The sequence below is a fragment of the Plectropomus leopardus genome, chromosome 11 (genome assembly GCF_008729295.1).
Source record: "Plectropomus leopardus isolate mb chromosome 11, YSFRI_Pleo_2.0, whole genome shotgun sequence".
NCBI classification, from domain to species: domain Eukaryota; kingdom Metazoa; phylum Chordata; class Actinopteri; order Perciformes; family Serranidae; genus Plectropomus; species Plectropomus leopardus.
The window spans coordinates 3490871-3516037 of NC_056473.1; the positions used below are offsets into that span (position 1 = coordinate 3490871).

The 25167-nt window shown below is 39.2% G+C and overlaps 1 protein-coding gene across 1 annotated transcript in view; it reads left to right on the forward strand.

The window, feature by feature from the left end:
• Positions 1-21085, forward strand: part of rasgrf1 (Ras protein specific guanine nucleotide releasing factor 1) — a 33013-nt gene extending 11928 nt beyond the window's left edge. The window contains exons 5-27 of the mRNA XM_042495965.1: positions 42-295; positions 2140-2219; positions 2401-2594; positions 4794-4903; positions 5597-5715; positions 6216-6376; positions 8135-8198; positions 8491-8633; positions 8768-8850; positions 8940-9188; positions 11627-11997; positions 12891-13010; positions 13795-13965; positions 14749-14855; positions 15572-15684; positions 15784-15844; positions 16478-16581; positions 16670-16754; positions 16840-17037; positions 17126-17205; positions 17295-17412; positions 17500-17568; positions 19548-21085. Coding sequence (XP_042351899.1) covers positions 42-295; positions 2140-2219; positions 2401-2594; positions 4794-4903; positions 5597-5715; positions 6216-6376; positions 8135-8198; positions 8491-8633; positions 8768-8850; positions 8940-9188; positions 11627-11997; positions 12891-13010; positions 13795-13965; positions 14749-14855; positions 15572-15684; positions 15784-15844; positions 16478-16581; positions 16670-16754; positions 16840-17037; positions 17126-17205; positions 17295-17412; positions 17500-17568; positions 19548-19640 — 3147 coding nt within the window. The 3' untranslated portion in view covers positions 19641-21085. The remainder of the gene's footprint in view (positions 1-41; positions 296-2139; positions 2220-2400; positions 2595-4793; positions 4904-5596; positions 5716-6215; positions 6377-8134; positions 8199-8490; positions 8634-8767; positions 8851-8939; positions 9189-11626; positions 11998-12890; positions 13011-13794; positions 13966-14748; positions 14856-15571; positions 15685-15783; positions 15845-16477; positions 16582-16669; positions 16755-16839; positions 17038-17125; positions 17206-17294; positions 17413-17499; positions 17569-19547) is intronic.
• Positions 21086-25167: the final 4082 nt, after the last annotated feature.

The window sequence follows — 25167 nt, forward strand, 5'->3', positions numbered from 1 at the left end:
AAGATGCTAAGAAACTAACAACCACCTTTAAAAAATCCCAGGTCCAGAGCTTCTTGCGAGGCTGGATCTGCAGGAGGAAGTGGAAGACAATCATCCAGGATTACATCCGCTCACCACATGCAGAGAGTATGAGGAAGAGGAACCAGGTGGTGTTCAGCATGTTGGACTCAGAGGCCGAGTACGTCCAGCAGCTTCACATCCTGGTGAACAACTTCCTGAGGCCACTCCGCATGGCAGCCAGCTCCAAGAAACCGCCCATCACCCATGATGATGTCAGCAGCATATTCCTCAACAGGTTGGATCCTCTCGTCCCTCAGAGCACTTCCATTTATCACCTTACAAAACTTATTCATTCATTATTTTTTAAACACTAGTGGCGCTATGGAGCCATGTTATAATGAGTGTAAGCTTGATTTGTTTATATGTCGTGCACATGCACTTTGTTACTGATCGTCAGGTGTATAATGGGCCAAGGAACATAAAACAATGTGTCAATAAGAGGAGAGAAAAGAAGGCTAGCAAAATGGATGTTAACGGAGTAGATTTAAAAATACTTCACAAATCAGCTTTTTAATGTTTTATGAGGAAGTAAATGCATTCAGTACAGAAGAGCTCACAGATACATTCAGTGTACCATACAACTTCAAATATAAGCTTACTCCCAATTAAACACCCAGTCCCTTTATGAGCCCGTTGTGGCTTTTAATTTCATACAATTCATATTTATAGAAGCTCTTGTGATGTATAAATCCAGGTTGTTGTTACCTGCAGGAGCTTAGTTATCTGCTTAGATCATGCATACAAATATAAAAGTTTAAACTTTAGTCAGTATGGACACGCATCACACATGGTTAGCTTGGTTAGATTCTCTACAATTCAATCATTCAGTTAGTTTTACTGAAACCATGAACACAAAAGAAGACGGTGATGCTGGCAGAATAAACAAGAGTGATGCAAAAAAAAGGGGTTTAAATAAACAATTTGACTGTATTTCCATTTTTCTGAGAAACAGTTTTTTGTGAAATAAATCAAAAGCCCGTCCCATATAGACTCCCAGATATAAGCCTGTTGGGTTCAGTGGTTTGAGCAAATAATAGCCCGGGCTATTCATTGAAGTTTTACAGTATGTCTTGCACGACTAATTTTACCGTAAGAAAAAATGTACACAAGATGTAAGCAAGTTTTACGCTTTATAATCTATCATAAAGACAGAGTCGGGTTCTCTAATATTACATTACCCACAAAATGACATTCGTATAGCAGCACACCGCTCACCGTTTTTCGCACATGCCTCCATGGTGAACGAAGGACCCAAAAACTGAGAAAATTCTTGATGAATTGAAGTCAGAGACCCTTAGCAACAGCAAAATTATATGAAAACATCTCTCACTCGTAAAGTACAAATCATGTTGCATTTATCCAGTTGTATGCCCAGTGCTTTCCAGACACATCACCAGAACTTCACTATTTAAAACCGAACTGATGATGAAACTTATTTACGGTCTCTACACAGCTAGACTCCATTGACAAAAACATTATCTTTACCTCTCTAAACAAAGGAGCTGCTGGCCTACCGCTGCCTTGGTCAGTAATTTGTGTTATTTTGTGTCTTCGGTGAATCTGAACTAACCCTTTGAAACTCCAAAGTCATGCATTAACACACCCAAACTACCTGATTGAGGAAAGTAATGAGCACATCCAACAGCACTGGATAAATGAGACTTGTATTGTAATGCAGGAGTTGAGTGAGAATTTGTAATCAACATGAATTAAATGAATAATTATATAGCATAATATATATTCCACAGCAAGAATTTTCTCATTTTTTTCTCTCAAAGTAGTGCAATTACATAAGTGATCATTTGGGAGATAAAGTCCAAGGTTCCAGATTGAGTTTTGTGTCCCTTCAGATAAATTACAGTGAGGACAAGAATCTGCATGCACCTTCATTAGCCAATTCAAAATCCACCCACAAACTCATCCAAGCACACTCATGCTCAAAACCTGAACATCCATGCGCTATACACAGTGTCTGGTGTCAGGGCTTCACCTTTGGATGTTGGCAGAATTATAAAGATAAATTCTGTATTTGTTTGAGATGGTAATCATTTTTTATTTCTCTTTTTGTTTTTTTTTCAGTGAAACAATCATGTTTCTACATCAGATATTTTACCAGGGTCTGAAAGCCAGAATAGCGAGCTGGCCGACATTAGTGCTGGGTAAGAAACATTTCTTCTTTATTTGTTTCATTTTCATGACTTTTTTTCATGAAGTGAGCATGATGAAACTTAGAGTGTAAAATGCAGCAAAATGTAAAGACAAATTACTCAGAAAACATTACTCACAGGAGAAGCCTTTAGTAATGTGTGTTGTTGTATTTTGGTATTGATTTTCCTACAGCCGACCTGTTTGACATCCTGCTGCCCATGCTTAACATCTACCAGGAGTTTGTGAGGAACCACCAGTACAGCCTGCAGATCCTGGCTCACTGCAAGCAGAACCGAGACTTTGACAAGCTGCTGAAACAGTACGAGGCCAAGCCCGACTGTGAGGAGAGGACTCTGGAGACCTTCCTCACCTACCCCATGTTCCAGGTGAGCTCATTTGTCTCGATGATATACACAAGAAATAAATGTAGACACATTTGTTTGCTGCAGAGCTGCAGCCCAGAAGCCACATTTTGTCGTTAATTCTGAGCTCTCGCAGCCATTCTGGGCCAAGTTCTTCCCTCCACATATAAATGTTACCCTTGGGCAGCATAATTCACCAACTTAATACTAGATGGCTATAGCTATGCCAATGAAACCCAGTTGTGGCTGTGTGTAAAGCAAGTGGTTGCTTTGTCTTTAAAGGAAGTGTCTGTGATCCAACTGTAAACAAAGGGAAGTAAATCCCGAAATGAATGACAGGACTTTTTTATCTACAAGTTTAATTCTTTTGAACATTTTTGAATATTGTTTATATAGTCCAACTGTTATTTCTGTGGTCACTAGTTTTAGTTTTAGAGCAGTTTCATTCTCTCAGTTTTCATCTGCTTATTTGGGGCCGGGTCGCAAAGGCAGCAGGCTGAGTAAGGTACTCCAGACGTCCGTCTCTCCAGTAACGCTTTCCAGCTCCTCCTGGAAGATCACAAGGTATTCCAGATGAGCATTACCATTCCTCCATTGTGTTAGGGGTCTGCCTCAGGGTCTCCTACCAATTGGATGTGACCAGAAGACCTCTAGTGGGGGCTGACCAGGAGGCATCTTGATCAGACGCCCGAACCACCTCAACTGGCCCCTTTTGATGTGAAATAGTAGTGGCTCTACTCCAAGCTCCCTCCAGATGTCCAGCCTTCTCACCCCATCTCGAGAGCCTCATTCCCACGACACAAAAAACCCATTAACACCCACTAACATCTGGCTTTTTAATGCAATGGGTTAATGTGTACAATTGGCACACCTGGGTCAAATTGGTATTGATGGGAACACAACACCCGGGTGAACTCAGTGTGAAATCTCCACTCATTAACTGGCGAAATGGAATGAATGGTGTCACTAATAACTGTCCATCTCCTCCTAAGTTGCACTCAAATATTATTCCAAATTAGTCTGCACTGAGTTTGAAAGAAAGACTGAAAGAGTAAGATGTATAAAAGAAGAAGAAACCACTGACATATTTTCAAAGACCTCTGTTCCTGCTGCTGTCTATTCTTTACCTGTCCGCCAGCCTGTCCATAACGTCGCACGGACACACCAACAAAACAACCCACACACATACATGCCAGATGACAGAAAGGCAGACTAATGTGCTGCAGCGGTGTGTTCACTGGCAGTGGGAATGCAGCCATATTTAGTAGGTTTACCTGTGTTTTAAAAACTCATGTGCACACTCTAATTGTGGTGGGAAAGAGACATAAGGTTGAACCCTACATCAGACCACATCTTAATCTCTTTTCCACTGCTAGTTAGTGTACAATAATGTTCATTTTCAAGTTTTATGTATTGCTTTCAAAGCATTGATTTATTTCTCTAATTACAGTTAATTAATGCAGTGCATATCCTTGAGTAGCACTGTTTTAGTCGTTCCTTTATCAAAGGCTAAGCTGAAGATGAAATATGAGCCTACATGCTTTTGGAGAAACCAGCTGCACAACTCAATAACTTTGTTCGCTGTGGTTACATCTGCAGCTTCAGAGTAGTGGCTGTAATTTGCATGATGATGAATGGATGTGCTGATGAGTTTTGATATATAAAGTGGCAAATATCACATGGGATTAAATAATGATTGTAACCAAGTTTGACTAAGTTTCACTTCAACCTCAGCATCAGCGTGTTCTGGCCATCATGGCTCAGTCAAGACTTGGCTTCAAAGACCTGCCTCCTTCTTGAGCACTCATTGGCTCTCTGAGCAATGCCCCATATTGTAGCATCACTGATCAAGAGCAGAAACAGCAGGCATTTGTCTGCTTTTGCTCAGAATATCCCTGTAGTGTTTTTCATGTCTATAAAAAGCGGTTGTTTTTTGGATCTTGGGCTTTAATAATGGCTCCTTTTCTGGCAAGGCCTGCAGTTTCCCGACAGTCCGCTCTGCTGGGGCCAACTGCAGGCTGTGCTGTGTTGATAATAAATTTTGCTGATGAGTGTAGATTGTGCTCTCCACAGATCTACCTCTCATTAGTGCACATTTGCACGTGGATATTCCCGTGTGTGCATCTTTGTGTTGTTGTTGTTGTTGTTGTTGTTGTTACAGTCATGCATGCATGTAAGCTCTTATATTTGACTCCTTTGTTACTCTCTGTTCTGTCTCTGTAGATTCCCCGCTACATTCTCACACTCCATGAGCTTCTGGCGCACACACCCCATGAACATGTAGAGAGAAACAGTCTGGACTACGCCAAATCTAAGTTGGAGGAGCTTTCCAGGTATTTTATATAATTACATTAAAGTCAAGACTTCTATGGCATCTCAACTGAACGACATCACTTTACACAACATAAAGGGCATAGGTTTGGTTTCCTCCACCCAAAAAAGTTTAACTGTCAGTTCGGTTTTAGTGACATTTACATAAATCTAGCATTTAACAGCTTACCACTTGGATGAAACAGGTGATGTTTTCCATAATAGTGGAGGTAAACCAAAAAACATAAAACATATTAGAGAAAAAATTAACTGTATATTGAAACACAGCAAATGTATTTATTCATTAATTTATTCATTTATTTTTTCATTAATTTATTTGTGTAAAAAATTGGCAGAGGTTGTAGAACTTTTTGCACCCAGAATAGTTTCTGCCAGGCAAACTGTATGTAACCTAAGACACAAAACTTATGGAAAATAATGTATGAAAAGCACTTGCTGATGGCTGTTGCTGCAAATACACTGAATTTGATCCAGATGACTTAGTTAACTTTGTTTTATATCATTCATCTCATTAGAAATTTGCCATATGGACAGTCACAGAAATTTAACTGAATAAATCAAACTAAAACCATAAAACTGAGAAGGAGAAATCATGATAAAGTCAGAAAGACCTCTCATGTTCTTGTGCCATTTCTGCATCTCGTTACAATCCTACATCGATTAAATGAGAGTGATGAAATGTCCCTTTTCCCCAGAATCATGCACGACGAAGTGAGTGAGACGGAGAACATCAGGAAGAACCTGGCAATAGAGCGCATGATCGTAGAGGGCTGTGAGATTCTCCTCGACACCAGTCAGACATTTGTAAGACAAGGTAAGGCCTGCCTTCAAGTGATTCACATCCCAGCAAAGAAAATTCTAATTCTACAGAATAGCAGAACTGCAGGAGAGGGGGATTTCTTGTTTGACAGTCTGATCTCACATCTTTACCTCTCTATTCGGGGGGAAATACTCAGTTTTTCAAAAAGACCCACGTCTCACCCTCTCGGGGGAACAGCGTCTTTAATTTCCAAGTGTAATTAGCCTGTTCAGTGGCAAACTAATGATGAATCTGGGACTTTAAATGTCATACATCCCCAACAGGCCTTGATGGATGAGGAGAGGGAAAATAGAAATGGTAGATTATTTAATCCTAAGAATCTCATGTGGCTCTACATGTATTCATATGTAGAAAAGACAAGCATTTTCATACTGATTCTTCATTTAATTCTGTCCCTCACAGTGTTTCCCTGATGATTTTATACGCATTCCTCTTACATGCATCATCCTCCCTCTTTCTTCTGTTTGCACACACTCTTTTATTCCTACATACAGGGTCTCTCATCCAGGTGCCGATGAGCGAGAAGGGCAAGATCACCCGTGGGCGACTGGGTTCTCTGTCTCTGAAGAAGGAGGGGGAGAGGCAGTGCTTTCTCTTCTCCAAGCATTTAATCATCTGCACCAGGGGTTCTGGGGGAAAGCTTCATCTCACCAAGGTGAGCCTGCGCTGCTGAGCTTACAGTGTGGCTGCTCCTTATTTCAAACATCACAATCTTACAGCATCACAAAAAAAAACTGAATCTCTGAGCTAAATTGATGGAATTAACTGACAGGATAAGAAAGCAACAGGGTGAGCGATATCATGGCTTTTATCCGTGGCAATGACCACTGGAGTTAGATGCACTTATACAAGCCTGCAGACACGCGCGCACACACACACACACACACACACACACACACACACACACACACACAGGTTCATTGTACTTGTCTGAAAGCAGTTGCTTGATTTCACTTTAATGTGTGTGTAATGGAGTGGTGGTTTATTAGTATTAGTATTAGTATTATGTTACGACTGACTCATATGCAACAAAAGAGGGGACACACATTTATTTACAAAAACACAATGACGTAACTGTTACAAGTAGTATTAGTATTAGTATTAGTATTAGTACATTACTCAACATGTCAAAGGGTGATTGATGTTTGGGGTCTTAGATGAGACCAAAACAGCTTTCAACTTTAAAACTAAATAAAACTACAGTCTTTTTATGAGATATTTAAAAAAAACAGCACATTGATAAAAGCTGTCTGAAAGTGTGTTTGTCTGTCAGCACAAAACTGTTTCTGGACTGTTTCTGTTTGGGGTTTTTTGTTTGTTTGGGGTTTTTTTGGAGTTTTTTTTACACAATGGGCAGTGTAAACACGTTGTGAACATTGACATATCATCACCCTTTAAGCTGATATGATGAACTTTTTGGCCAATAGTTACTTAATTGCCAGTCATGGAACAGCATTATCATTCATTTCACAACTCTCTTTTAGCTCAGTTGTTGGTCTTCACCAGCTTCTGAGAGAAATATCTGGCTGCTGCTAAATGCTCCACCATGTTTACCAGCTAGTTGCTCACTGTGTCAGTCTTCTGTTTAGTGCTGAGCAAGTTGTGTTGAGGACTTTTTCGCTGAAATCTCTGATGAGATTACAGTTAGTGTGAGAAAAAACTGTAAAGATGTAGACCGAACAACTAAACAATGAGCTAAAACATGAGAACAAGCTCAGCAAACCTAAGGAGGATTTGCAGATTCAGGTGATAATTCTCTGTATGTTCATAGTTACGAGGGACCCCTTCCACATTGTCAGTTTGATACGTAGTTCCTATAAGATTACTGATAATATCTGCATATTTATTATAATTCTTATCGTTTTTCTGAAATCAAACCCTGTTTGTAAAGCAGGAGGATCAATAATGTCTCTCTGTAGTTTTAATTGTTAGTGGTGGGTCCACCATTTTTGCACTAGATTCAGATCTCCCCCTCATGATTCACAGGAAATGATACATGATGATTTTTAATTTTATGCCACTGATATTACTGTTTACTCACGCTTTAATGCAGTGGCCTAATCTGCAGCTGGCTAACAGTTTTCTTTACTACAATAACATGTCAGGTCAAAACGAGCAAATCATTAAGTGCATTACTGAATACAGAAACTAAAAATTATCATCTCGAAAACATCAATATATTTTTTAATTTATATAGGCAGTAGAGATGCTGCTGAGCCATTTTAACAATCACATCTGTAATTTCAGTTTGGAGAATATTTCAAAAACTGGGATCAGATTTTAAAATTACAAATTACAACTGATGAACCTTTAAATTTATGGCGTGATTGCATTGATAGCATAAAGTTACAGCATGTTGAGTCAGACGATACTGGAGCAACGATGCTAAATATACATTGTATGTTGTTTCCAGAATGGAGTAGTCTCGCTCATAGACTGCACTCTTATGGAGGACCCCGAGGGGACAGATGATGAGTGTGAGTGTTTTATTCATATAGCAGCTTACAGAGTTATGCATCATATGTACCACGTGTGCTAATGTATATAATGTATGATTACTACTAGAGTGTGCCAGAATGTATGAATATTTTATCATTTATATTTGGAACAGTTGAAAACATAGAGAAAATTTGATATTTTCTTTGTTTTTTGTTAATGTAGATACAGTATAAACACTTTAAATGTGTGCCTTTTTGTTTTTTTGCTGTTTATGTGCATGAATTTATAGAGAAAATAACATCTAGTTATGTGTTCGTGTTCGCCTCAAAGCCAAATCAGACAAGAGCGGCCAGGACATGGAGCACCTGGACTTCAAGATTGTTGTTGAGCCAAAGGACAGCCAGTCATTCACAGTCATCCTGGTCGCCTCCTCGAGGCAGGAGAAGTCTGCATGGACCAGTGACATCAGCCAGGCACGTCAACACGCATCACAGTCTCCAGCAGTCACACGAGAAGCCGAGGATTTCTTCAGGAAGCCTGCATGTTACAGAACTCACTAACATTCCCTCTGTCCTCTCTGTTTACTCCCACTGCATTTGTCCTGCAGTGCATAGACAACATCCGCTGCAATGGGCTGATGATGAACGCCTTCGAAGACAACTCCAAAGTCACAGTACCACAGATGATCAAGTAAATCTTATTTTTTACATGCAACTTTTTGCAGTTCCTCTTTTTTCCCTTGCAGTCTTTGTATTAATTCTGTTTTATTTCCTGAGCAGGTCAGATTCCAGTCTGTACTGTGATGATGTGGACATCCGCTTCAGTAAGATGATGAACTCCTGCAAGGTGCTGCAAATCCGCTACGCCAGCGTGGAGCGCCTGCTGGAGAGACTGACCGACCTCCGTTTCCTCTCCATTGACTTCCTCAACACCTTCCTGCACTCCTACCGCGTGTTTACCACTGCTGATGTGGTGCTGGACAAGCTCATCACCATTTACAAGAAGCCTATCAGTGCCATCCCTGCTCGGTGAGTCACATGACATACAGACAAACTGCTGCGAGGTTGTCGACCACATGAGGAAAAGACTAAAAAAAATCTTATTTGAGATGTCTGGCATTCTTCCAGATTTGCAGCATAAGGATGAGATTGATCTATAATGATGTGAAGCTTCGTTGTCCTCTCATCAATGCTAGGCATGTGCAGGAGCCAAAGAGCTTTGAAATTTTAGCTTTAAGTAAAGCCATATTACTTTTCTTTGTTTTGTTTTTTTGTTCATCTTTATTCATAAGCTATTCATTTATTTCTGTTTTTACATATACGTAGGAGCGTGAGTTTCACCTGAGTAATTTACTTCACATAAAGGTAATACATGCTCTACTGTGACTTTGCAAACAGTGTAAAACAATAATAAATCAGTAGCTTGGAGATTATGCTGATTGAGGAATCAGTGACTTAAGGGAAGCAGTCCAAGCAACATTCATATGAATAGCACAGTTTGAAATGGTCACATGATTGATGATCAAGTATGTGTGAAACTACTGTCTGTTTTTATTGTTTGAAGGATACTATATCAATATATACATAGATAGATAAAGTTGTTATTACTTGTGCTCTGAGACCACAAAAGATGCTAGTGAGCTGCATGATGGGGAATTGTAAGATCCAGGGTTGAGGACTGCTGGTGACTAAAACTGGAAAAATCTCTGTCTTTGCTGCGACAAGTTTGATCTTGTCTCTTCTCATTTGTGTCTGCAAATCCAAGATCATGCCAGTGAAGCAAACTGAAAGGAATTCTTCATCCACAAAATCAGTTACTCACCAGGTGTTACATTCTATTTGTGAAGAAAACGTTTTTGTTTCCTCCCACAGTCCAAAGACATGCAGGTCAGGTTGATTGGTGACTCTAAATTGCCCTTAGGTGTGGCTGTGAGCATGAAAGGTTGTCTGTCTATATGTGTCGGTCCTGCGATAGTCTGGAGACCTGTCCAGGGTGTACCCCGCCTTCCCCCCGATGACAGTTGAGATTGGCTCCAGCCCCCTTGCAAGGACAAGCGGTTACAGACAGACTTTGTTTTTGTCACCTGCTTCCAAGGTGAATGAAAAATCCCAAAATGGAGAAAATTCTTGATCAACTGCAGCATGAGGAGGGCTGCGTTTAATAACGGACAAATATATCGAAACATCCATTTACAAACTCTCAAGTCTCATTTATCTGGTTGCATGCGCAATACTTCCCTAACATTTTTGCGAATAATTTACTACTTGCTAAGGTATGCCTCTCGTCCATGCATGAGAATTGTAATACAGAGTTTTTTTAAGTGATATGTTTTTAGCAAAAAACCTTTAAATGAGACTTGGATTATACTGTCCCAGTTGTGTGAGAGTTTGTAAACAGATTTTTTCATATAGTTTGTGTTGTTAAATGCTGCTTAAATCCTTTTACTACAATTCATCCAAAATGTTCTCTTTTTTTTGGATTCTTAGTTCATCCTCAAAGCAATGATGTGAAAGAACAATTGAGAAAAACAAGGTGAGCGACTGATGTACAAATGGTCATTTTGTGGGTAAGGTGTTTTTCTAAATTCAGAATGGATGTGAAAAGGCTGAAACAATATTTGTCATGTGCTCAACATGTGACAGAATTAGTGTTTATGTAACACTGGAACAGTTAAGTCCACTGATCTTGGAAGCTTTGTGTGTGTGCATTTGGGGAGTTTGTTTTGTTAGTTAATGTGAGCGCAGAGAAGCAGCAGATGGAGCAGTAGAAGAAGACAGGCTGGAGGATGTTTCAGTATCACCATGCGTGTGTGTGTGTTTTTGTGTGTATATTTATGTGTGTGTTCAGTGGTCAACGGCAGTAATTGGGAACAGTCTCTCCTGCCTGCTTGGGAGTGTCTCAACTGGGCTCTGTCGCTCTATGGCAACCAACCTCGGTGCTGCAGGACCCCACCCTCCCCTCCCTCCCTCTCTCCTTGTCTGCAAAAGATCCATAGTGTGAAATATTGACGGAGTGTTGCAGTGGGGCTATTTCGCCACTCTGCAGGCCTCAAGCGAGGCCCCCACTGTGGGGTTCAGATCGCAGGGAGCTCCCCATGCCCACGCCCTGCAGCATGCTCTCCCGTGGCGCTTGTCATGTCACTGTGAGATACCTCCACTTGGCTGCTTGTGTCAGCAGTGGCCATGCGCACTATCACTCGCTGTGCTATTTATGGGAACCCGTGAGGTCGCCAGGAGGGTGGCAGAGAGTGGGAGAGGTTTTCTGCAACACTGCAGCTTGTATCGTGCTCTAAAAGGACGAGATGCGGCTGCGAGACTGGTTGCTGGGATGACTTGGTTTGCATAAATTATTTAGGAGGTGTTGTGTATTTAGCTAAGCTCTTAAAACAAAGAGAATAGCAAGCAAATATCAAAGAAACATATTCCTATGTCCTACATTCAAATGCATATATCCTCCCCTGATGCAGGTCCCTGGAGTTATTCTTTGCCAGCAGTCAGAACAGTAAACTCCTGTATGGAGAGCCTCCCAGCTCCCCCAGGGCCAGCAGAAAGTTCTCCTCCCCACCTCCTCTCGCCATCGCCAAGAATTCATCCCCAAACCGCCGGCGCAAGCTCTCCCTCAACATCCCCATCATCACTGGGGGCAAAGCTCTTGACCTGGCTGCCCTCAGCTGCTCCTCAAATGGCTATGCAAGCATGTACTCATCCATGTCCCCATTCAGCAAGACCACCTTGGACATAAACAAGCTGTACGTGTCCAGCCCCATCTCCAGCAAAATTCCTGATGAGGGGGAGGACAAGAAAGACAAGGTGGAGGAGACCTCCGTGTGCAAACAAGGTAGGTCACCAAGAGCCAATCCTCTCTACATTACTATGATTTTGTTGTGATGGGTGGATTGATTTCCTTCATAGCGCTGGTATCTCTAAGTTGATACATGTAAATGTATTGAACCTGTTGAGTTTTGATATATTCTGACAAATATGGTGTCAGTTTCTCTGCGACACAGCACATGTGACAGGGAGCGCTACCCTACAAAAGTTCTCTTCAGTGCATTATCAGTCATTGTGTTTAAGGGGCCTTTTAGACGGCAACGGTTCTTGCATGAAATGTTAAACTTTTGTTTGGCCTTTTGTTCACACAACAACGGCTTTTGGGCTTAGAAAAAAACGCAACCCCTTCCGTTGCCGTGTAAACTGGCAATGCGCAGATCCTGTCAGAACAGTAACGTCACAACCACAGTTTGCGAAAACGCATGGTCTAAGGTGTGTCATGACAAAGTTACACAACCAACTACGGGTCTGGCATGCATACTATAGCGCTTTCGGTTGTTTTCGCAGATCTCTGTACACAAGGATCATTCTCACAATGTTATTATATGATTGTTAATTTTTTTCTAAAAAAAAACAAAAAAAAAGACTTTTCCATTTTCAAATATTTGATTTGAGTAGATGAAGCAAATGGTCAAAAAATATATAGATAACAAATCAGAATTGGGCATTAATTGTAGTGTAAATCCAGGCAGTCCTAACTCCATTATTCAGTGCCACAGCTGCACTGTGTCATGTGATACCTTAGGGATTAATAAGCAGTCGGACATTTGACAGGTTGAACCGTTACATATACTAAAAAGAGTTGTTCAGAAAGATTGGTTTGTTTATTTTCACCCATCATTTCTATTTTGATTTGCAGGACTTGTTTTCATTGATCTGTGTAATTTTGTTACAACTCAGATCTCTCTGTGCGAGAAGAAAGTGACAATGATCAAAACCAGAGCGATGACGGGGAGGCAGAAGCCTCTCCCACCAAGTCACCAACCACCCCGAAAAACATCAAATGCAAAAACTCCTCAGGTATGATGTGTGACTTACATTTAATGGCTTTATATGGAAATTAATTCTCTCACTTTGCAATAGTGTGCAATGGTTAATTTGTTTATATATCTTCCTCAAAAAAATAAATAAATAAGACAACCTGCCACTGTGAAGCATTATTTGTATAAAATGTTATTTTTTCGATGGTTATGATCATGTGGGGAAAGCCAATGTTTGGCTTCAGTAGGTGTTAGGGAAACTTGTGTCATAGCAACTACATCAAGAGCGTGTTTTCCCTTCCACCCCCACTAATGAGGCTGTTTAACTGGAGCCAAGATTATCTGTGCCTTTTACATCCCATGACAAAATCACACAATAGGTGTTAAAATAATCCATTGTGTGAAGTAAAGAATTAACTGAAATCGTGCAGCAGCGAGCGTCTCACACGGTGTGAGGTTCTTAGCTGCTTCTGATCTGTCTGCGTCCCAGGATTTAAACACAGCAGACTGCAGAGAATCTGTTGATTCCTCTGTTATACTGATATTTAGTGGCTATATTTAGCTGCAACCATCTTGAATATAAAAGCCTCTAGTAAGAGAAAGTCTGGAAGGAAAGTGTTGTGTTGGTCTGTAGTGCCCCCTAGTGGAAGCTTGTGCAACAAGAAGTAGAACATTCTGCAGCTTTAATTATTTTTTACCGACAGTTTTGTGTAGAATTGATTAGAACATTATAGACCACTTATTTGATTTACACGCCGTCAAAATCGAGCTTCTGCCATTTTCCTGAGAGTTATTTTTCTCTTCATCTGTGTCATTTCCTGTAGAGTTCTCTCTGTTTTCTTACAACAATGGCATGGTGATGTCCTCGTGTCGAGAGCTGGATAACAACCGCAGTGCCCTGTCCGCTGCCTCCGCCTTTGCTATTGCTACAGCTGGAGCCAACGAGGGCACGCCCACCAAGGAAAAGTATCGCCGGATGTCCCTCGCCAGCACTGGTACACACACCGAGTCACTTTCCCGTTAGGGTTAAGGTGCAGTTGCAGTTACAGGCTACTAAGAACTGCAAAACTGCACCAAGTCAAGTAAATTGACATTAGATGTATGGTTTCTCATAAGGGTGTTTCGTTTGAACATTGGGGGTGACACATGTGAAACAAGGGATTTTGGCATCCTTTGCCAGAAAATTCCACTTTAAATATCACTTTATTAGAATCGAAAGCTTTATTGTCATTGAACATTATACAATGAAGTTTGGAGTGCTTGTCCTGATTAATGCAGTTAAAATAAATAAAAACATGTGCAATGCACATTTAACACACATAACATACACTCAGTACCTGTTTTCTCCACGGAATACACACATTCCACAATAGCAAAACAGAGAAAATATAGTGGTAACATGAATAGTGAAGTAGATTGCACTGGTGGCTTATTGCATTAATACATGTATTATTGCACAGGGAGATGTGTAGGGGTAGTTAATTATTGTTTACTGTTTGTTGGTGTTTAAGGTTCTTACTCTGCATTTTATTGAATTTTAATGCGCCAATTCGGACATTTTCTTCGAGGTGTAAATGTCTTTTAAGTTGTCCCAATAAAATTCCTCTGCTACAGTCATGTTTTACTGGGGGACAAATGCACATGTTCTAAATATTGGGTGGGACATGTCCCCCACTTCCTCTCTGAAAACTGCTCCTATGGTTTCTTCAGATTTTATTGCTTTTCGTTGCAGGAGTGATATGTATCATAGTGATGAGAGCTTAAAATGTTTTCTGCAGGCTTCCCAACCGATCAGAGAAATGGAGACAAAGAGTTTGTGATCAGACGCGCAGCAACCAACAGAGTCCTGAACGTGCTGAGGCACTGGGTGTCCAAACACTCTCCGGTAAAACATCCCAACATACTTTAAGGCACATGTACAGGAACAGTTCACAACCTGCTGGAACACTTTCATGTTAACACTGTTTTTTTTTTGTTTTTTTTTTGCATAAACTGAATAATTTCTACATTTTCAAACTGATTCTGCAAGTAGGCTTTTGGAGCAGTGAAACATGGAATTTACAGCTATTTCTGCCAAAAAAAAAAAAAGTTATTCTTTATACACATGTGATTTGAGATAATACGATAAATTTTGACTGACAAAAAAGAGATTCTATAAATTAATCAGTTCAAAGTTTAAAAAATAAATAAATAATAACAAAAAAAATATAATTGTCTTGGAAGTTTAGTGACTTTTACCAGGACGCATACAGACAATCCCAAAGACACCTGCTGAAGTGATAAATCATTTTGTATCAGATTTGTCTTTGGTAATATGTGATATGCAAAACATGGTTTCACTGCATACAAATCTGCATATAACGTAGTAATACTTTGCACCAAGAGCCCTTTCTTTGAGGACCTTTGAAAGTCAATTTTTTGTCTATAACCACTGAAGAAGTAGACAAGAGAAGTGAGTAAGAATTGGTTAACTAAAGAGTAGTATACACTTTAAAATAACATCTAAAAAGCAAAGAATATCAAAAGCTGAGAAGTTATGATACGAGTAATTATACAAAAGTTTGAGAGTCACTTGTATATGTGCTGTCTGTTTGTCTCCAGGACTTTGAGAGTAATAATGAACTAAAGACAAAAGTTATTGCCTTCCTGGAGGAAGTGATGCATGACCCTGAGCTGTTGACCCAGGAGAGGAAAGCAGCAGCCAACATCATCAGGTACATTTTGTTTCTACAATCCATTACATAAAGCAGTTGAAATGATGTGTTATACTGTACACACCTCAGAGCATGACCTTCTCTTTTACCATCTGCCAGGACTTTAACTCAGGAAGATCACGGTGACAATCAGATCACCCTTGAAGACGTGACGCAACTGGTGAGTCAAAAATTTTTTGTTATACGTACGTGTTTCCATCAGGCGTACGTTATATAGGCAATTTCAATTCGTGCAATTTAAAGGTTAATGGAAACCCACCTAACGTATCATCATACAGTTTGTATAATATCTTAAGAATTATTATTGGCATTGTTATATTGCATGCTTTAAGTAAAGTTTTGTAGGTTTGGATTAGGCAAGTAAAAGTTAAAAACATGGTGATGATGTACCTTAAAATAACTCAAAGTTCGCTTGATAAACACCCGTCTCTTGGGGGAAAGTCCTGTGTTTGTTTGACCCATCTACCACCCTAGTTTTTGAACCCCCAACCTTACCTGTGTAGTGGTACACACCCATAAATATCCTGAACATAGAAAATAAGAAGAGCATAAGAAATTCAGGTAGAGAGCAGAGTCTCTGCACAAAAATGTACCAACACACTCTTCTAGTGGGTCATAATTGATAAATCAAAAGGATTATTTCTGTATGAGTCTGAACATTGATTTGTTTTTTGTTTGTTTTTTTTACGGAAAATCCAGGATAGTGTATATTTAGCTTTTGAGTATTTGTGTTCTATTTTTCACATGATGGGTACAATTTTATAACTTTTTGGGCTGTTTCTTTGTCTACTAGGTAGGAGAAGGGAAGCCCGAGCCTTTTGAGAGCCACTCTGCGCTGGAGATCGCAGAACAGCTCACTCTGCTGGACCACCTGGTGTTTAAGGTCATCCCATATGAGTGAGTGCCATCACATCTTCTCAGCTGTACATCTCTGTGGCCAAGAAGAACACAACCAACATTTCTGTTTTTGTTGAACTGCCAACAGGGAATTCTTTGGACAAGGCTGGATGAAGAACGACAAAAACGAGAAGACGCCATACATCATGAGGACAACGAAGCACTTCAATGATGTATGTTCCAATCAAAAAGACCCTTATGAAGCTCTAATTGTAAATCATGAAATTAAACCATTTGTTTCTGTCTTTCTTTTACAAGATAAGCAACCTTATTGCCACAGAGATCCTGCGATGTGAGGATGTGGTCACTCGAGTGGCGGTCATAGAGAAATGGGTGGCAGTAGCTGACATCTGCCGCTGTCTCCACAACTACAATGCTGTGCTCGAGATCACCTCCTCCCTCAACCGTAGCTCCGTCTTCCGCCTAAAGAAGACCTGGCTCAAGGTTTCCAAGCAGGTGTGCTTCCTTTTGTTTGTTTAGCATTTCTCTCTCTAATGTGCTGAATCTTGTAGTTAAGTGTGCTCTTGATGATCTTTTATTCCAGACAAAAGCATTGATTGACAAGCTGCAGAAGCTGGTCTCATCAGAGGGGAGGTTCAAAAACCTGAGAGAGGCTTTGAAGAAGTGAGTTCACTTCAAGGACAAAGTTTTGTTCTAGATCAATAAAGCAAGAGTGCAGTACAAGTGGATGATGAGTGTTTTCTTCTCATTAGCTGTGATCCTCCGTGTGTACCCTATCTGGGGATGTACCTCACTGACCTGGCTTTCATTGAGGAGGGAACACCAAACTACACTGAAGAAAACCTGGTCAACTTCTCCAAGATGAGAATGGTGAGAGGTTTCGGTGTCTTGGCGCATGAGAGCAAAAATGCGTGTTTTATAGTCAGAATTTAACAACCAGTTTCTATTATTTTGCAGATTTCTCACATCATCAGAGAAATCAGGCAGTTTCAGCAAACAGCATACAAAGTTGACCTGCAACCAAAGGTAAAATTATACCAAAAGACAAACAGTGCACAACCTTTCTGGCTTTTGACACTTTTAAAGGGATACAATACAATAGATGGCAATAGAGGGCAGAGTCAAAAGTTTTGGACAAATGAGGTGATGGTGGAGAAGGTCGTAATAATGTACCTTTAATGGAGGCAGCATTGTAGATATCAATGGTCTGTGAGGCCATTAAATACATGTAGACTATATTATTGATTTGCTCCGGTCACTGACAGAGAAATGCATCTGTAGGCTAATTTAAATTTCATGAATGTAATATGTAAGAATTTAAGATGCAGCTGTAACTTAAAAGTTAAAATCCATTAACAATATGCAGCTGAGCTGTGTGAGCTGGTGAGCTCAATGGAGGCTGTTTTGCTTTATCGCCATGGTAATATATGTGGATATGTGGGCAAAAGGGTCAAAGTTCAAGGCGTAACATTGTGAGAAGTAGTATGACCCATTTGTGTGCATACTGCATACAACAGTACATATTATGAAACGGCAGCTGTAAGTGCCTACTAAATTAATGTATGAAAAAAAAATGATGTGATTTGGAATGCACCCTAAGTTCACAGAAAACAGCTCACATTCCTGCAGTTGCATGCTAGTGTCTGTAGAATCTGTGGCATCATGCTGTGTGATCAAACTCTACATTTTAGAACAGCCTTTAATTGTGAGCATTTGGAGTCACATCTGTGTAGTAATGATGCTGTTTAATCAGGCTCTTCTTACGCCACAGGCCTGTCAGGTTGATGTTTTATCTCGGAAAAGGAGAAATGCTCACTAACACTGATTTTAACAAATTTGTGAGAAATGTAACTATTGAGTGTATGACAAAAAAATAGTCTTCGATCTTTAACTTAATTGCACTTTAATTTTTGTTCAGTGTTTTTAAGGGAAATCTGTAGGCACTATTGGGAGTGGATGAGTGAAATGTGCTGTATGAGTGTTTTGTTCTAAAATCAAAGGAAATTGAAACAAAAACACACAGAGCAGTGCAGTGAGGAGGTGTGCCAACATGCACCGGCTGCTCTGTCTTCAATGTGCATGGGGGAACAGCAGGCCCAGGTGTGTCCTATGACGCTGATTGCACCTAATCAAGGTCTGCTTCCTCGGGGTGAGAAAGCAGCGAACAAAGCAGAGGGGCTGGCACATTTCTGCCATCCTGACCAAAATATTGCAACAGATGATGCTACACAAAAATTTTATTGATTTGTCCTCACATTTCTCTATCTGTTTTTCTTTATGAATGTCTTCAAAAATTATTAAACTAAAACATGAGGATGGTCACTCCTTTAGTGAGCTAAACATGATGGGTCACAGGTCATTGTGTTATTTAAAGTTGTCACAAACCAAAAAGGTTGGTGAGCCACTTCTGAACCATATTGCCTGCCAGAACCCCTATTCACACGGGACTAGTAAAACATGGGACCACTGGGATTTTTTTAATTTTTCAAAATGTATTTATTTATTTTTGTGTTTTATTTAATTTAACAAAAATAGGCTGATGACAATTCATCATGCAATTATGGCCTCTTTCCTCAACACACCCAAACCCACCCTCCACCATCTCCCTCTACCGCGAGCAATTTAAAAAATAAATAAATAAAATAATAATAATAATAATAATTTAACTTTTATGTATAAGAGACAAAATGAACATCTAAAAAAGATAATAAAATAACATAAAAAAATAATTATCCAGTAACTTGTGGTAATTGTGGAGGACATTGTGATTTTAACCCAAATCGGCTATGTCCTTCATCTGTAGAGTAAAACTTTCAAGGCGAATTAACCACCATACTTCGACAGTGAGGTCATGGAATGAAATTAGTCCTGTGCAAATCGGCACCTTTGTGAGAGTAAATTGTTTGTTGGTTTGTTTGTTTTGGGCGGGTGTTGTATTTAATGAAAAGTGAAAATTGAGTAAGAGAACACTCCTTAAACATGCTTTTCTTTTTCTCATGTTGCAGGTAGCCCAGTATCTGCTGGATAATAGCTTTGTTCTGGATGAAGAGAGCATGTACGAAGCCTCACTCAGAATTGAGCCCAAAGTGCCCAACTGATGAGGAAGTTGGTCCTTCACATTATTTTCTCTGTTAATATTATACATCGGTCAACGTACACATCAACTTTTGTATAGTTGTACATGTTTAAGATATTCGCTCTTCTGTACAGTAGATGTTTAAGGTTGTTTGATGACACAAAACCTTTCAGTGTATATTTTTTGTTTGTTATAGTTGCCATGACGCCACATGCTTTGAGGATTTATTTTTTTTATTTCTTTGGGGTATTTCAAGCATAATAACAGAGGTCTCTTTGGTTGCACACAGCAGTGTCCTCTTAGTGACCAATGACATTATTTTGCATCATCTCATACTGTGTTGACTCTGCACTTTCTGAGCACTCATGCTGCCGGCCATTGTTCTCTTTGCTTGAGTTTTATCGATGACTAAGTTTCTCTGCAACCAATGTAGCATTGTAAAAATGTAACTGCATCATATCAGGTAAAAGAGCACAGAGATTTTTACTGTATTTAAAGTTAGGGAATAATGATCAGTGTAGACGACAGCCAGGTACCCCGAAGCATAGATGTCTCTGTGCTTCCCAAACCAAAACAAGAGGGATTTGTTTCTTCATTTCTGCACACTAAAGTCAGAGGTTCCCAACTGTTTTTTTGCAATGCAGACCATTTTTATATTGTCATCCTGGACCAGCCCCAATGGAACGGACCAGAGCTAAAACCTGAAATGGAAAACAAAGCTAAAAATACTGAATGAGTGCTCAGTGTGCCGATGGAAATATCATCTCGCATACTCATAAACTGTTTAAATTAACAAGAATAAAAGTTGACAGCCATGCTTGTACCTCTGCAAGGCTTCAATTTGACACAGCGGCTAAACACTAACATCAGCATGCCAACATGCTTATGTTTGCCATGTTTGCCTTCTTTGTTCAGTGTCTTAGGAAGGTTACGTTTGCTAATTAGCATTAAACAAGTCAATTAAAAACACTTTATTTGGCAATTTGCAGAGCCACAGAGAGCACAATATTGGACATTTTAAAAATACATAAAACTGTGGGGAAAACAGTATAAGCCGTAGCCTACAAATAATTATAATAATATGAGAATGACAATGATTTTATTAGTGCAAACACAAATAAAATTCAGCTAATTCTAATGGGGCTGCTGTCAGTTTTGCAAGTATTTGATCATAAACTACTGAATCAGTTTAAATGTTCAAAGTAGTTCAAGGGCATCTATTAGCAAAAATGGTATATGTTTTTTATAATGTTTTCAAGAGAGTATAATCACCTGAAAATAAGAACCATGGTGTTTTCATTACCTTCAAACTTGTTTTGTTACCTTATATCTACGGAGCGGGTCCTCTTCCATGTAGTTCGCCATATTGTTCTATGGTTGCCCACAACAGACAAGCGCATAGACATAGCATAATCTGACCTATAAAAGCCAAAAAAGTGTTTCCATTGCAGTTTTGCAAAATATGGCTTTTTTGAATCTCCTGAAATACCACCTCATGGAAATGTAAAAACTTGTTTTTTTCAATTAATGGGAGTTGTTTCCATTAGGCATTTTTGATAGTCGCAATTTCAATTTGCACAATTTGAGGAAGGAAACCCGCCCTACTGCCTCTGGATTGGGTCTTTCGCGTTTTTGCTTCGGCCTCTGTACTTCTCTTACATGCTTGGCACATGGAAGAAGTTTCATTTTTGCAACGTCACCACCAGGTGCCCCTAAATCCCACACATGCTAGACATTTATATTTTGACCTGATGACAGCACTAGAAGAAAAGTCACAGGATCACATAAACAGCCATACCAAATTTCATAGCAGTACATTTGTTGAGACTCCTCCCTGGAAAACACAATGTGTGAACCTCATGGTGGCGCCAGAGGAAAAGTAAAGGGATGCAGTCATTATTTTTTATCCTCTAGGAACCATGGATATTTGTGCCAAATTTCAGTGCAACCCATCCAAGAGCTGAAGTATTTCAGTCTGGATCAGAGAGGTGGTTACAGACTGACCAGCATAGGCACATGTTGCAAGCACAGCCAAAAATTGGCTGTGCTTGCAGCATGACTCTCAGGATGTCTATTGTTAGTGTGATGGTGACGGGGTGTAGCGACAGATGAAACATGCAGAACAGACATTCGTTTAGGCCTATCATTTTTATGTTTTTCTTTCTTCAATCTTTTTTTGAGGGCTTGTAACAGTCCACAGATGTCGGGAACCTCTGCTGTAATATCATCATTAACTTAACATTGATGAAATTTTAAGTGTCACTTCTTTTTAGCCTCTTGTCACACAAGGTGTCCTCAGTTTATTTGTCTAATCAGTTAAAAGCTAACAGTGATAAAAAAAAAAAAAAGTAAGAGAGTTCTACCAATGTTCAAATTTCATGTTTCTTAAGTTTTTCATTCAGCTCATAAAAAAAGCTCACACGCATTGGAAAGTGTTGTTCCTTCAGGTTCGGCAATACATGTGTAGAGTCAAAGGTTGTTGCTCTTCTGTAATTAAAAGACAATCTGTCCTTGCTGTTCCAGTGATTGTGGAACGTGACTGTATATCACTCTGTTATATGCATTGCTGTTTAAAACTATGATAAAAATGTATGTGAATGACCTCTGCCTGCAGCATTCAAACACTATTTTTGTAGTAGTATAAGAGAGAGTGACCTGCTCTTTATATGAACATGGGAAAGTATTTTGTACTTTGTTGTTAATTCACCTCACTGAACTGTGCTGTACATTTTGTACATGCAACCCTGCATATTTCTCAATGTGGAACAAGAATAACCCTTTCAAAAAAAAGAAAAGTTGTATCTCAAGCTTAAAAACACTTAACGCTACAACAGTGTGGTCCTGAAACCATGACTTAGAGGTAGGAGACAACTTCAAAGTGTTTTGCATTTATACTGTAATCCTGTCTATAACCATTTCTGTTAGCAGGAATATAGTAACGTAGTGCTTATTCTGTGAATATTTGTATGTATTTTTACTATGTATGTACAGTACACTTTTGAAGCTCATGTGGCAGGCATGCAACACCTTCACAGACGGAATAATACTATATACTTATACTGTATACACTTATACATGCACATACTCTTATAAGGTATATAAACAAATAAACATTTTGCTGTTAGCAATACCCAGTGGTATGAAAATTATCTTTCAACCCTCATGTTTCCACACCTGAAGAAATATTCCCAGTTTTGTAAGAAAAAAAATGAAAAGACGACTTAAGAAAACATATGAAGATGATGATGATAATAACAACAAATAAACTAAAGTATGTTTCCCAGTTTACCTCTTGCTAATAAATCCATTTTATATCAGGGGCATTTTGTCTCAAGTGTTTTTGTAGAACATCAATCAGTTGGCATCATGCTCGCTCAGAATGAAATAAAATATAATCTGAAACACCACCAGGAAAGTGGCCTGCAGTGGACAAGCATATTAAAAAAAAGAAATAAAAAGAAATTGAATTTGCATTTGTCACGCATAGTTACATGTTAAAATACATTATGTTGGACATATAAGCTGTGTTCGAAACCATCCCCTCATTCACTCATTCACTATTCACTATGTAGTGTGTATTAAATAGTGCACTATATAGGGAATAACAAATGAAATTTCGGACACTACGTTGGAATTTTTTTCCCTCAGAAATTCACAGCCACATTGCATTGCAGTTTACAGGAGTAAAATGAAGGGTACATCATATGTACACTCAAATTTGCTGTGCTTGTGCGTATTTTATAGTGGACCATATAGTGGATGAAATTAACAACTGAGAATTCGAACACCACTACAAAATGGCGAACACACTATATAGTGCACCATATCTGTGATAGAGGGTGGTTTCCAACACAGCTATAGTATGGGCCAACACTGACACAAATTATCATTTGAATATAATGTGTTACTTGTCTACAGAGTTTCATAATACATGTATTATCATATCATTTTAGGTCTGGTGGCAATTACAGTCAGGTCTTCTATTTATTTTGTTTGCATTTTAATGTTGATTAATGATAGGCAGGACCCAAACATTGGCTGCACTGATATGCCATGGGGTAAAAAAATTGTTGTTGTGCACCCCATTTATTATATGCCGAGATACAATCCAGTGCTCCTGTGCTGTGCAGGTTTTCTTTGTGTCATCTAGTTTGTGGCGGTTTGACCAAGCACCATTTTCTTTAGGAATATGTGTCCACATTAATTAAATTTAAAACTAGATTTTGAAACATGGGCCCCTTTTTTACAGCCCAGATGTAAACTACAGATATGCTACATTTGTACGTTTCATATGTATCATATCAATGTTTCTAAGCTGACATCATTCAGATTACATGCAAGTATCTCATCAGGAAGAGGAGGGGATGGTGGATGTTGTAAAACCTTGGCAAAATTACTGCCAAACAGCAGACCAAAGCTGGAGGACAACAAAGGAGGTATTTTTTATGCCACATTAGGATGTCTCGAGATGTATGCCAGGTATTCTGTAACCAAACCCAGGGTTTTTAGCCAAAAAAATCATGTTTTTTTAATATGACCTAAGTGTCTGTTTCGCCCAAATCTAACTACACCTTAACCACTGTTGTCTCTACATAAAATGGAAAAATTTTAATCTGTTCAAAAATGGATTGAAGAAATTTAACATATGAAAACAATGTAAAGTGTCTGTGATTTGCAAAAATGCACGATACCAGCATTTATACAGGCCCTTGGATTGATCCATAACAAGCAGGACCTGTCTTAGTTGTGTGTGCTGTTGTGGTAGGTTACATGTTCCAAAATAAATTTTGCAGTCAATCAAAGTCCGTACAACCAGACAACAAATGGTGAATCGGTAGCGTTTTGGTTCCCAGGAACTGTTCCCTGCTGCGCCTAGTTTGCCTAGTTGGTAATCCAGCCTTGCATTTACAAGCATTTGAAGAAACTTGAAGAGGAATGCACATTTAAAATCCTGAATCTTAAAAAGAAATACAAGAAGTTATCATGGGCTTTGAAGGGATGCCTTTTGTGAATAATTTAATTAGTTTGAGTTGAAAACATTTATCTATCCCACTGTTATCAAATGACCCCTGACCTATCTTTTTTGCAGTTTTAACAGTTGCACCTCACCATAATGTCCCTCTGAATTCGAATTGGAATGGAAGGAGTTTTGAGTTTATTGTAAGTTCTTGTCTCCCAACATTTTTCATTTCTCGTGTGGTCTCGAAGATTAATGTCACCACAAAACAAATAAAACCAAACAAAGCAGCTGGCTTTGTTCTTGGCTGCCCATACAGAACATGAGTGAGTCTAATGAATAATCATTGGCCTTCTGAAGTGTGAGAAGTAGGTTGAATTATTCTTTAGTCAGATTTAATAGAAATGTCATCACAACTGAAACTCCAGAAATATTTTATAGTCAACTGCCTTTTTTTTTTTTTCGGACAGACATTACTCTACTTAACAGTCATCAGAGAGTCGTTTTCAGTTGCCTCCCTGTAGAACTAGTTTAAATCAGAGGACAGTGCATTATCAAGCAATGGCATGGAATTTATTACTAACTTTTTTGA